The sequence below is a fragment of the Ahaetulla prasina genome, chromosome 2, assembly GCF_028640845.1.
Source record: "Ahaetulla prasina isolate Xishuangbanna chromosome 2, ASM2864084v1, whole genome shotgun sequence".
In the NCBI taxonomy this organism is placed as follows: domain Eukaryota; kingdom Metazoa; phylum Chordata; class Lepidosauria; order Squamata; family Colubridae; genus Ahaetulla; species Ahaetulla prasina.
Window position 1 is genome coordinate 209,766,195 of NC_080540.1, and position 14,420 is coordinate 209,780,614.

Here is a 14,420-nt window from a genome sequence, read left to right on the forward strand (position 1 = left end):
CTGTGAATCAGGGACCAATCATAAGTCCCTTTATTCAGTGCTATACTAAATATATATTTGAAATATCTGCTCTTTATTTTCTGGATTCCTTCAGTTTCATTTTTCTTCCTTTCTCCCAGCCATATTTTGGTAAAAAGAAAGCTCTGGAATTTCAGCAATTATTTTCATTAGCTTCTTGTACATCTCGTGAAAACACATGTTTAATTACAAGGAGTGTTATAATGCTAATAATGGCATATATTTCAGCAATTATGTAATGTCATATTGCATGCGCCGATTGTAGGTAATTAGGACTATATGTGAGACAGTGATGTCAGGAGCATGCTATTTGTGATTTTCTTTGGTAGCAATTTTACATCATTACTTTTGAAGCCTTTGCCCTTTGTGGCTGAAAATATAAATTGTAAAAAAACTGACATCAGATTTTAATAAGCAAATAAAATCAATCATGTCAGTAAACAAGGTTAGGTAGCAACATCTGTTCTTTAGTAGATCATTTTATGCTGAAACTATGATGATAATGTGGATTGTATTTTCTCTGTACTTAGGAAGTGTTCTGTTTCCCTAATTTCAGGATAGTCTACACTATTGAAAATTAATTTTAGAAATTAATAATTTTGTGAAAAAAAATTAAATACTTGCTCATAGTTTCGTTTCTTCAAATATTATGGCCTCCCAATATGCAGACATTTAGAAGCCTATGTTTGGATTCCAGTAACATTTTGGACTGGATACGATTAGAGGAGAGGGGGACTAAATTATAGAATTATCTGGCATCTTTCTCAATTTTTTTGCATAAAAATTCCTTCCAGCTTCTTCTTCTGGATTAAGTATCATCTAGGCATGCATGACCTAAAATAAGTTTTCCTGTAAACCAGACATGGGTAGGGCAGCACTGTGACCCAGTTTAAAATAATTTTAAGAATTACTTTAACAATTGCCAGTAACTTTTTAGCTTGCCTAATCTAATGACGTGTTTCCACAAGACTTCTGGGTAAAACTGCCAGATTTTCTGAAATTTTTATTATCTGAGAATTGGCAACCCAGTCTTCATCCATTATTTGAAAGCAAATTTTGAAGGGAGAGGGGGGTTTGTAAACTTTATTTAGGAAAAATTCTGATTAACCTTAACTTTCTTTGTTCTCCTCTGATATAATTCAAATGATACAGAGTTCCTGGAAACTATAATGGCTTGGCTTACATGGAAGATGAACATGCAAAGGCTTTTTTCTTATGCAAGCATTGATGCTGAATGAAATATAATAACTATTATTAGATCTGTTTAGCTACAACAGGAGGCAGGGTTTGTCAGATGATTGACATACATCAGTGAGCCCTCACAAATTAATAATGTGTGCCTAATAATTGCCTGTCTATTTTTTTCAGCTGCTTTTCCTCTGGTATGTGGTGAGTGATCAGTCCATGCAATATATTAGTTGATGGATTCTGCATTCTAGCTGTTCATGAATTTCTTGAAGGCATAGCCTTCATAGTCAACTATGTTATACTATTGATTTTTATGTTTTAACTTGCACAATAAATAATTTTGAGGTTGAAGTATATGTGAGCAAAAGCAGAGTTCATTTTTATGAAATTACCTATATCAAACAGAAATATATTTGAGAAGAAACATAGGGAGTAATTTTAGACAGTAATTCCATCCTCGCCCCCAGCTTGCAATTTGTTGTTGTCTTAAATTGGTGCTTATGCAGAAATGTTTTACTCTGCATAAACAATAGTCTGATGGCATTATTGCCTGGAGACTGAACTGGTGTTTCAAAATCTATACAGATATGTAAGAAATGTGAATGTTTAAATGAAAGCAAGTTTGCAGTACTGCAGTACATATCCAGGAAATGTTAGCAAAGATATTAAGGGGAGTATTACATGTTTTTAAATGCTGCCATTATATATCAGAAATATGGACACATTTTTTAAGAATATGAAATTGTATTCCCCATGCTATACAACTGCTTGGTGGCACAAATGTGGGGTTTAATATAGCAAGCATTATTTAAACGGCAGGGGCTTTCAGTTTTATACCACAAATACTGAATTAGCTGTTAAGAGTTATACTTTCAAATCACAAATGCTAACTATAAGAAGCAGGAACTTTCAGCTTTAAAACTTTGCTTTATATTCTGTAGAAGCAATCGAAGGAATTGTAACTGAGTTAATAGACAAAAATAAATACTGCTTCTGTAAATCAGCATCAAGAAAACATTTTATAGGCCTATTTTTTAATTTAAAATTACCAGCATCTAGTAATAAGTATCTATTATATTAGTCAATTAGTATTTGATATATTTAATGATCTATAGAAATCTTTGTAATTATTTTCATTGTAGTCCAATCAAATCTTTAAGAAAATTATTTTTCCCTGCTAGTCCTTCATAAAGAAGCAGATCAAAGCTTGTGACTGAAGATGGCTTCTTTTACAGATAGTTCTTGACTTACGGTTGATGGTTCATTTAGTGACCATTTGACGTTACAACGGCAGTGAAAAAAGTGACTATTTTTCACACTTATGACCGTTGTAATATCCCCAGGGTCAAGTGAATAAAATTCGGATACTTGGCAATGGTTATACCATCCTGGAGTCATTTGACCATTTTTTGCAACTTTCTCACAAGAAAAGTCAATGTAGAAACCAGGTTCACTTAACAACTGTATTATTACTTTCTTGACCGGGATTCCTTATGCACAGTCACTCATGCTCTTGTTACCTCTCGCCTGGACTACTGCAATGCTCTCTACATGGGGCTCCCCTTAAAGAGCACCCGGAGGCTCCAGTTGGTTCAGAATGCGGCTGCGCGGGTGATAGAGGGAGCCGCCCGTGGCTCCCATATAACACCTCTCCTGCGCAAACTGCACTGGCTGCTTATGGTCTTCCGGGTGCACTTCAAGGTGTTGGTTATCACCTTTAAAGCGCTCCATGGCTTAGGACCGGGTTATTTATGGGACCGCCTACTGCTACCGTTTGCCTCCCACCAACCCGTGCGCTCTCATAGCTGGCAGCCCCCAGGGGAAGGGCCTTCTCTGTGGGGGCTCCTACCCTCTGGAACGAACTTCCCCCAGGACTTCAACAACTTCCTGACCTTCGGACCTTTCGCCGCAAGCTGAAGATGTATCTATTTTTCCACGCAGGACCGGCATAGGATTTTTTAGAATTTTTATTATTGATCTTTTAAATTTTAAAGGGGGTTTTATGGTTTTATGTATTTTTAACTAGGGCCAAATTGAATAAGTTTTTTAATCATTGGTTTTATCTGTATCGTATTTATTTAATGTTGATTTTTACTTGGCTGTGAACCGCCCTGAGTCCTGCGGGAGAAGGGCGGTATAAAAATTAAATAATAATAATAATAATTATAATTATAATAATTATTATTATTACTAATTTAACAATTACAGTGATTCACTTAACAAATGTGGCAAGAAAATCTGTAAAATGGGGCAAAACTCATTTCAGTTTTTCACTTAACAACATAAATGTTGGACTCAATTGTGGTCGTAAGCTGAGGACTACTTATATCGCAAGACCTAACTCCTTTAATTTTTGACAACATATATTCAGTCAGAAATGCAAAATCAATATGCTTTAGGGTAGGTTTTCCCCACTATTGTTGAAAGAATTGGTCTTTGAGCAAAAAAAATGTTTCACTCCAGGAGAGGCTAGTAAATGTTAACAATGTTAACAATGAGAGCATGGAATCTGCCCCACAATTACTGTAAATAAACCATGGTTCCTGTTCTAAACCAGAAAAGTACTTTGAATACCTTAATCTCCTTAAACATCTTCTTGAAACCAGGGGATTTATTTCAAAGTATTTCTCTTGACTGCTTGTTCCTTTATTGTTGATGGTTGATCTCAAAAGGCAGAAGCTACCTACTGTTCCGGAGAGAGAGTGTGATGGAATGTTGTGGGCCAGATTCTTGGGCGAGAGGGGGTGCATTCCAGAGGAATAAAAGGCCTCTCAGGTGAAATAGTTTGTGTAAGAGAAAGAGGATGAAGACAGCCCCACCATGATAGTTCTCAGAGTATATCCTTAATGTAGGCAGTAGAGTGCTTCGGCTTGGCAAGATTCTGTCTATAGGTGTGAAACAAAAAAGAAATCTAGTTGGTAGAATCACCATGTGTCTTTCTTAGTTTGGGGGGCCTAACAGATAGGGGAAAACTGCAGAGCATGGTTTCTGGAATTCTGTCCTGCATTTTTAGCAGCAGCTTCTCTCTGGTTTATTTGAGTAAGGAGGGGAATAAGAATAAAGTGGTGAACAACATTTCAAATCCTTGCTGCCCCTATTGGAATACATTGGGGGAAATTTTGTGGAATTCTTGTCTTTGCAGCTACTAGCCTGATCTGGCCCATTTTCACACTCAAACTTTATTTTGCTGGTTTCTCTCCCCCTGTGGAATTTTTCTCACTCTTTTCAATTTTGGGAGAGTTACTTCTCAAAGTAACTACCACTTACCTGTACGTAACTTGTTTCCAACATTCCTCTGGATTTGAAAGAATAAAAACCCTTTTAAAAGGGCAGCATATCAGTCATTCAAGCTTATCTTGGAAATAAATGAAAATTTAATATTGGTGATTAAACACAAAACTGAAGCAATGAAAACCACATTAAAAAGTTTTTAAGATTTATGTTTCTGGACAAATGTCTTCCTTGTTCCACAGTGCAGAGTAGTTTTGAATCACAGAAAGAAGGGAAAAAAATAATGTACGTAGAGTGTGCGTTAGGGAGTGATGTGTATTGATGTGGAGATGTATTGTCTGTTCCACTGAATATGTTTGATTCCAACATTCCTGAACCTGATATCCTCTATATGTGTTGGAATTACATCTCTCAAAATTTCTAACCAGCCCCAACATTTCCAGAAGGCATCAATTTAAGGAAGACTCTGCTTGAGTATGAAATCTTCAAATAAATGTAGATTGCTTTTTCAGTTCTTAATTAAATGCAAATGACAGTCACTACATACACATGAATGTTTTGGTGAGAGAGAAAACAAGCAATTGCAAATTACAATTAGTAGTTATCAGAATGAGCATAGATGGGAGATACTTAGAGTGGTGATTAATTTGCTGAGTTTCTGTTGTGGCAGTCCCAATCATTAAAATGAGGCTTTATTTGTCACATGAAAAAAAGTGTTAGATAAAATTTGTTTTTTCATATGATGTAGAAATATTTTTGGTATCATGTATTAGAAAAAAATTGTTTACACAGGTTCCAATGACTGATTTCTGATCTTCTGTTTCCATTTCAGAAATCAGCTACATGCTGTGGAGATGACATAAAGTTAAGAGAAGAGAAAGACCACTATAGTGCCAATTTTTTGGAGTCTGCTGGTAATTGCACAACAGAACAAGACAAAATGGAAATCGAAGCCCTTGTTTCAGAACATAGAGACAGCATAGTCGGGACCTCAACATGTGCAACAGACAATCAAAGTCCCTTACTTTCAACAATTGCCAGTCACAATGGACTGAAAGAACGGCATGAATCTTTGGACAATGAGGTTGCTAAAGAGATCAGATATCTTGATGAGGTTCTAGAAGCAAATTGTTGTGATTCTGCTCCTGATAACCCCTTTAATGGGATGACTTCCTCTTCTCCTGAGAGAAGTGTATCTGTTGCTATGGATGGTGCTAGTCCATCTGTTCATATTACTAATGATTTCCCAGCACTCAGTGAGCATAATGGCGTTAAGGTCGGAGGACAAACACTTCCAACCCTTGAGCACAGTGGAATTATTAACACAGCATCTGGGAAGCTAAAACCAAATGGCCATTTTGTAGAGATATTGCAAGAGGAACCCTGCGACACTTTGAAAGTGCCAGTGAGCCCATGCTCTTCCACAAGCTCAAGGTCTTCCAAGGATGGAGAGTTAACATTAGCTACCATTAAGAAAGAAGCCAAGTTTGAACTTAGAGCATTTCAGGAAGACAAAAAGCCATCTAAGCTTTTTGAGGAAGAGGATCCAAGAGAGAATTATAGAGTGCGTAAAGTGAGGCCTTCCGATGAAATAATAGAATTGGAAAAGGAGAGACGAGAGCTCATCCGAAGCCAGGCTGTCAAGAAAAATCCAGAAATAGCTGCAAAGTGGTGGAATCCACCCCAAGAGAAAACATTAGAGGAACAGCTGGCTGAAGAACACTTGGAGTCTCACAAGAAGTACAAAGAACGCAAACAGAAACAACAGCAACAGCCACCATCAATGCCTGTAAAGCATGCCTCCTATTCCTATGCACCGCCAGATTCAGCTGATAAAAATCAAAAACTTGATATTGTCACAGAACAAATAGATTTTTCAGCTGCTCGGAAACAATTTCAGTTAATGGAAAATCCAGATCAGCAAAACAATCCAGCTGCCCTGAAGCGATCAGGGACCCCTAAAATGTTCACTATCCAACCATTCTATAAACCAATAGGTCCATCCCAAATGGACCGGCGAACAATCTCTGTTACAAAACCTGTAACTGTATATGGACCAGCTGGTAATAATGAGGTAGCTACTACAAATACCCAGAAACTGTCCTTCATCTCAGATGACAGCATTAGTCAGAATATCTCTGGTGGTCCTACAGGACCGACTCCTTATGGCGACTCTACAAAATGTGTTCAGGCCATCAAGGTATGGTCAGATGATGATGAATTCACAAGTGCCAAAGCAGTCCTTACAGTGGTAAAGGATGATGAACAGAGTGTATTAGATCAGTTCTCAAAATCAGTCAGTGTTTCTTCTCCTCCAGAAGAACTAGACTCTGGTTTAGATGAATTGTCTGTCAGATCACAGGATACAACTGTTTTGGAAACTCTTTCCAATGACTTTAGCATGGACAATATCAGTGACAGTGGTGCCTCTAATGAAACAATGAATCCCCTTCAAGAAAATTCCCTCACTGATTTCTCCTTGCCCCAAACTCCACAAGCTAACACACCTTCTGAATGTCAAGATGTTCCAAAGTCACTTAGTGAGCACGGTTTTTATTCTCCTTCTTCAGCACTAGTCAACTCTGTGCTCACTGAAGAGCAGTTGGAATATCAGGCTGATCTCCTGGTTCAAACTGCTATTCAACAAGCCATCACTGAGCAGGCTAATAAAATGAATTATCAGCAAGCAAAGGATACCATGGGCCAATCTAATGGGCAGGAACAAGAAAAGCTGAACAGGGCACCATATTCTGAGAACCGGCATGGTTCAACGTTTCAGCCACCTCAGGTGTCATCTCCTATGCAAGAGAAACGTGATACAACACCAAAGACAACTTCAGCTCAAGATTCTGCACTCAGGGAAAAGCAGCCATCTCCTGTTGCTTACACCACCCAAGTCGACAGTGTGGAAGAAGTCAAGCCAGAAGTCAGCTATTTTAGCAAATATTCAGAAGCAGCTGAGCTTAGAAGCACAGCTTCCATTCTGGCTATGCAAGAAACAGAGGTTACAGTAGGGCCTTTTAAATTAAGATCAAAAAAGCAGAGGACTTTGTCCATGATAGAAGAAGAAATACGTGCAGCCCAACAGAGAGAGGAGGAACTAAAAAGACAAAGACAAGATATGCATCTAACACAGAACCCTGTCATAAAGAGTATGCCTCCACCATCCACCCGAACTGCATCTTACAAAACTGCACCAGGTAAGAACTTGGCATTGAATGTTTTCTTAGCCAAAGAGATAGTTGTTTTTAGATTATTTGGATACAAATCCTGTTGTTTCAGAACCTCTTTAACAAGTATTGGATCAGATTGATAGTAGCATCCTTGTCCATAAAGTTCATCAGCAGGGCATGAAAACAACTGACATAATCTCCAGCATCTGATTTAGAATTAGAATTAAAATTAGAATTCTTTATTGGCCAAGTGTGATTGGACACACAATGAATTGGTTGCTGGTGAATAAGCTCTCTGTGTACATACAAACAACAAAGTGATAGGTCATAGATCATAAATCATAGTTACAATCATTAATCATAAGATACAAGCAATGTTATAAATCGTAAGATACCAATAGGGAAGATGAGAAAAGATGAGAAATGAGAAGATGAGAAAGATGAGACAAGAGAAGGATAATAGCAATATAGCCTACTACATCTTTAGACCTAAGACACTGCTGTGGGAATTAGGTGTGTGTTCAGCAGAGTGATGGCACAGGGGAAAAATATCTTTGTATCTAATTTTGGCATGCAATGCCTTATAGCAATTTCCTGAGGGGACAAGTTGAAACAGTTTATGTCCAGGATGTGAGGGGTCCGTAGATATTTTCTCAACTCTTTTTCTGGTTTGTGCAGTATACAGATCCTTAATGGAAAGCAAGCTGGTTGCAATTGGTTTTTCTGCAGCCCTAACTATCATTGAAGTCTGTACTTATGTGTGTATATTCTACAGTATTCTGCATCTGACCTTGTAGATACCATTTATTTATTGTGACTAATAATAGTTCTGTTATCAGACTGCTTTTGTGCTTCTTGTGGCATTTTAGAGAAATTGAGGTGGGAGGGTATTGCTTGCCCTATAACTATTAACCAGTTTTATTAAATGACTGAATTTGTATGTGGATTTTACAAAAATGCTTCGAAAGTTCAAATATAGAATGTCCTACATTATTCAAACTTTAGCTAAATAGAGCCATTGTGAAAGCCCTCACAAGGATAGCTATTTTGGAAATAAATTTTACTGACAGTTAAAAAAAGCAATGGGAATTTTCATTGGAACTGAGGCAATATTTATTGGTAGATCAAATTTTATAGCAAAACAAAAGCAAAATTATCATATTTTACGTTTTGAGATTTGTTTTTGTAATATTATCATCCATCCTCAGTCTCCTTGAAGTCTGAATGTAGGTTTGTTCAGTAGTATATATTGAATAATATGTGTGTGTCTACACATATGTCCATTTTATTGTTGTTATCTATGTCATAAAATACACTTCACATATGAATGATAATACATTTATGGTAAAAAGTAGAGCAGTTGGCAGCACAATGATAGATTTGTGGGACTAGGAGACAATGGAAATTTGTTCTAGCAAAATGCTGCACATCAAAAACAACATAAGAATGTAAGTTTTAATGTGTAACGGGAGAAATGTTAAATGTCAACCCTATTAATATTCATATTCAGTATGAAGCCTGCAGGCTCCTTGAAGCCTGCAGTCAAGTAGGTTAGAGACAGTCAGTGGTCATGGGGAATGGGCGGGGCACAGCTGCCTATTGCAACCAAAATATAAAACACAATCTTGAGTGATTTTTGAATTAGGTTTTATATTCCATAAAAGTGACCTTTGCACATTGAAGATTATACTTTTCATAAGCATTACACTCGGAGTTCAAAAACTGTCTTAAACTCAGGGTGTTCCAAGACAAGGCAGCCTCTCAGAATTCCCCAAGAAAGGAATTTTAGAGAGTCAGCCTTCTGTACAGATAATCCTCGATTTACAACAATTCATTTAGTGACTGTTTGAAGTCACTACAGCACTGAAAAAAGTGACTTATGACCATTGTTCACACTTAAAACCATTGCACATCCCCTTGGTCACATGATTTATATTCCTGTAACTGACAACTGACTCACATTTTATGATGGTTGTGGTGTCCCAGGGTCATGTCATCACCTTGTGCAACCGTGATAAGCAAAGTCAATGGGGAAATCAGATTTACTTAACAACCATGTTACTAATTTAACAACTGCGGTAATTCGGTTAACAAATGTGATAAGAAAAGTTGTAAAATGGGCCAAAACTCATTTAACAAATTTCTCACTTAGCAACATAAATTTTGGACTCAATTATGGTCGTAAGCCGAGGACTACTTATAGTGTGTGGCTAGATAGTTAGCCAATAGGTAAGATGAAATTGCAAACAGTCTCATCTGGCAGTCTTATGCTACAAATAAGTAGACACAGTAAGGTAGAATATATAAATGCACATTATTTATAGGATGTAAATAATTGTCTGGCTTTGCATATATTTTTCCTTTCTATTCCAAAGTATTGTTCAATTTTGTTGACTCTAGTGAGATTTGAATGTATTTAATCTTATATTTGTTTCTTTCCCATGCAACACATAATAAATGAAACAGAAAAGTAGTGCCGTGATATAGGTCCATGACCATCAGCTTTGAGGCATGGGAAGTTCCCTAATTACATGATTTTGAAGCTAATATCATCTGCTAGAAGAATTCTTCAGAAACAGGAACTGCAAGTATTTGCTTTGCAAACAATCTCGGTTCCGGTTCCAAATAAATTGGCTGCATTTTAATCACAGCAGTTCTGGGAAAGCAGCTGGATTCATCTTCACTAAACTTGTGCTATTATTGTTCCTTAGAACAAATAAATATTCTCAATGTGTCTCACAAAACTTGAGGGGGAAAACCCAGAAAGTTGGTTAATAAATTACCACATTTTTATTTACCAGTAGATTTACAAGGGCACATTTTTATATTATTTTGCTAAGATTTGAATGTGTAGCTCAGCCAATTTACAAGAGGCTTTAACTGCATAGATGATTTTTGAACATCCTGAAAAACTGCACTTTAAGGCTGGATGCTGATAAACATCAACACACAATTAGAAAGGAAGTTTGAATTGTTCATACACCCAGATACAGGAAGATCACAGCGGTCTACGTAAAATATGACATAAAAAAGGAAAACAAATTAAGAAATATGATGATGATGTTGTATCTGTGTGTTATAACTACAAAGCTCTCTGTTGTTAGAGCTTTTAGAAAAAAGAAAGGATCCTGCATTGCCTCTATAAGATGTGCGTATGTGTTAGAAGCCAGATGACTCCTGATATGTTTACAAATTTCTTTGACATTCAGAGACCTGAACCTGGAAATATAATTATATTATATTATAAGTCAATAGATTATTGACTTCTCACTGAAACTAGGCTCCCCTCTGATGTTTGGGGAGCATAAGCCTACCAAACAGATAATATATTTCAAAATCAGCACTTCTGATTTGATTTATTTCATTTAGACCAAAACATTCAAAGAAAAACAGGCAAAATAGAGATAAGGTCTGATATGAGAAGGTTGATAACAACTCTTAATTTTCCATGAAAGTCCCGTAATAAACAAGACTAATTTTATGCCAAAAGACCATCTGGAAGAAACCAGAGAATTGTCTTTTTTTTTTTAAGTATTGTATGTTCAGTATCTACCACTTCCCACTAGAACTAAATCAAGTATTGTAGCCAATCATGTTTTATTTAAAGTCATATCAAGCTGTATTTACCTTATTGAACTGTGAATTTATAATCCTATTATAAACAGAAGCTTTTCTTCAAAGTTACAAGCTGTAAAGACATTGTTTATACTAATAGCCCATTTATAGCAATAGTACAAGTATGGGGGAATGAGAATGTTGATCTGGAAATGAGATGGGAAAGATTAACTTTCTCTCTTTAAGCCTAGAGTCTTTCCTGTTCTCTCTTGTCCATCACCCCAAAAACATTCCTGGTCTCATAGTGCAAATCTTATTCCGGCCATCTTTCCTTACAATTGGTCTTCCTGTGATTTCCTTTCTTGACTTTTATGCCATCACTGAAATTCTCTTTAAGGTTTATATTAAGCTGCTATGAAACAGTATCTTTTCTAGTTCCTTGTTTTATAAACATGTATTCCCCATCTTTATGGGGAGAAAAAAAATCAATTTTTAAAAAAGATGGGAAAAATAATATCTCTGTGTGTCTAAACTAATTGAAATAAATTAGTTTTGCCTAATCAATAGGAATTTAATATCTGTAGATAAGTAATAAGATATTAACTTTTTCTAGTACTCATCCCAGTTACCTTTATGTAAACCAGCTACATGCTTGTCCACTTCTGATGTCAATCATAATATTTTTTCTGAAGTTTAAATGTGTCCATGAGAAATCTAGTAGTAGATTTTATCTTAAACTGGGCCAATCCTAGTTAGCTAGAACTTGACATAAACAAAATTGAGTATCGGTAATAAATAACAAATAATCTTGCATTATTTCAAAAGATGTGGAAAGACCTGGCCCATAAATTCACCAAGAGTAACATCAAGTTCTGCAAATATCAAGCCTGCTATAAAAACAGTGAACGGGGAATGTGTGCGTATCTGTATCACTAAACATTTCTGGAAACTGTTTCAAGAGGAACTCTGAATTTCAAGCTTTGACATTAGTGGTAAGGAGGATTTCCTGATGAAGAACAATATGTAGCTCAAACATATTGGATGTTTTAGACCAGTGGTGAAATCCAAATTTTTTTTACTACTGGTTCTGTGGGCGTGGCTTGGTGGGCATGGCAGGGGAAGGATACTGCAAAATCTCCATTCTCACCCCACTCCAGGGGAAGGATACTGCAAAATCCCCATTCCCTCCCCAATCCAGGGAAGGATATTGCAAAATGTCCATTCCCACCACACTTTGGGGCCAGCCAGAGGTGGCATTTGCTGGTTCTCCAAACTACTCAAAATTTCCCCTACCAGTTTTCCAGAACCTGTCAGAACCTGCTGGATTTCACCCCTGTTTTAGACTCATTTTTACATCAATACTTGACAATTTTGTTTACTTTTTTTAAAATTTCCCAATGCTTGAGCATCACTGTCCTGTTGGATCACAGATTTATATTATACTCTTCATGCTATCACAGCCACATACTATATACTTGCCACTTAATGTTTGCGTTTAAGAGAGCAGTACGTTGTTCTGCACAGGTCTTTCCACAGTTTTCAGTGGGGTATAAAGCCATCCATCTGTACCAGATGTCTCATCTGTGAACACTAGGAAGTTTCTTACAGGATATGACTGATGCTTCATGGCAGCTGCAGCTTTCTCTCATCCTGCTTTTATGACACTATTAATATTAATGAATAAGCAGTTGCTTCAGAAAGACAGAAAGCAGGTTACTGCTTTCTCTTTTGCTTTTGCTTTTGCTCAGGCATATGTGTGTGTGTGTGTGTGTCCTTGCGTTGTGATCTCTGTCTCTGAGGCAAGACCCTTATGCCCTTGAATGCAGTGAGAATTCCTCCAAATTAGAAAAAAAGTAGGATACACGCCCTGAATTACTTCCTGACAAAATGTCATGTAATTTTGTGGGCATGCCCATGTGGTTTTCTTGGCAACAGAGTGAATGTGGTTTACCACTGCTTTCCTCTGCAGTATTTTTACAACTACCCGCTCCAGCCTACATGCCAAGACGATTTTGTATTTAAAAGTTAAATAGAGGTTAAAAAGCAAATGATATGAATTGCTGCTTGGAATTTCAAATAGTTGAACTGCTTCTGCAGAAGCCCGTCAGAATTCATATGGTATGTGTTTGTAGACACACAAACACACACCCCATATGTTGCATATATTATAGTCATAGGACATAGGTTATTCCTATTACAACGTTCCAGGTACAGTATATTGTATAAAACTTTTTATAAGTTTATCACATAAATTTTAATTCTTATAAATTCCATAAAAGGAGGAAGAGAAGAAATAAATCAAAATAAGGTCTCCTTGGACAAACATTTTACATGGTTGCCAACTGGAGATAATTAAATGAGAAAATTAAAAATGTAGTGACCGTAAAGGATTTTGCCAAAAAAAAAAGGGGGTTTTTAATTAGTTCAGCTTGTCACAGGTAACATTATACATGCAGAAAATAAGCCAATTCACTCCCATCCTAGCTTAAAACTAATTTACTTTGCTTGCTCAGATTCCTACAAAATTATTTTGTTAAATAAAGTTAGCTGCCATTTCAAATCCCACTTGAATAGAGCGATATAAAAATCTGGATTAAAAAAAAATAAGTAAGACAAATATGAATTTTCCCTTTTTCCTCTGGCGATCAGGATGGCTCTGACCCTGCTGGCATTTCATAAGTTCTTAAAAGACCTGGAGCTCTATGCCGGGAACTGAGATCTCAGGTGTGTAAAGGGACCTGTTTCTTGGATATTTTAGCAGTTATGAGATATGATTTATTCTAAATTTAATTTTTACTATTTTTTTCTGTTTCTACTTCTTTTCAGTTAAAACCTGTATTAAAATCAATAATGGATCAATAATGGATTGAAATCAAACCTAGAATAGTAAAATAAATAAATAGAAAGTGTGCAAGAACATTTTTTTAAAAATTATAGTTTGGAAATATATTTATTTTAGGTGATATAATTACAGTATCTTTAAAAATTTTAGGTACCAAAATATTAGTTTGGCTTATTCTCATATGGGCTCATCCACAAGTATATACAATAGTACTTGTTTAAATGTGCTACCTACAGGCAAGCCAATTGTGAAAATTAAAACATACAAAAATTTCAAGGGTTGGCTTATCTGCATTTTTCACAATACTTTGTTTCAAAATTCAAGGGTCTGCTCATTTGGAGATGAGCTCATTGATGATTATATATGGGATATATATATTTAATTTAATTAAAACATCAAATTTTTGAGAAATC

At 36.3% G+C, this 14,420-nt stretch overlaps 1 protein-coding gene across 8 annotated transcripts in view; it reads left to right on the forward strand.

The window, feature by feature from the left end:
* The window catches only part of PALM2AKAP2 (PALM2 and AKAP2 fusion), a 310,829-nt gene that overhangs the window by 279,321 nt on the left and 17,088 nt on the right, over nt 1-14,420 (forward strand). For all 8 annotated transcript variants that reach the window (XM_058173903.1, XM_058173905.1, XM_058173907.1 and 5 more), the window contains one exon: nt 5,270-7,637. In XM_058173903.1, the coding sequence (XP_058029886.1) occupies nt 5,270-7,637 (2,368 nt within the window). The remainder of the gene's footprint in view (nt 1-5,269; nt 7,638-14,420) is intronic.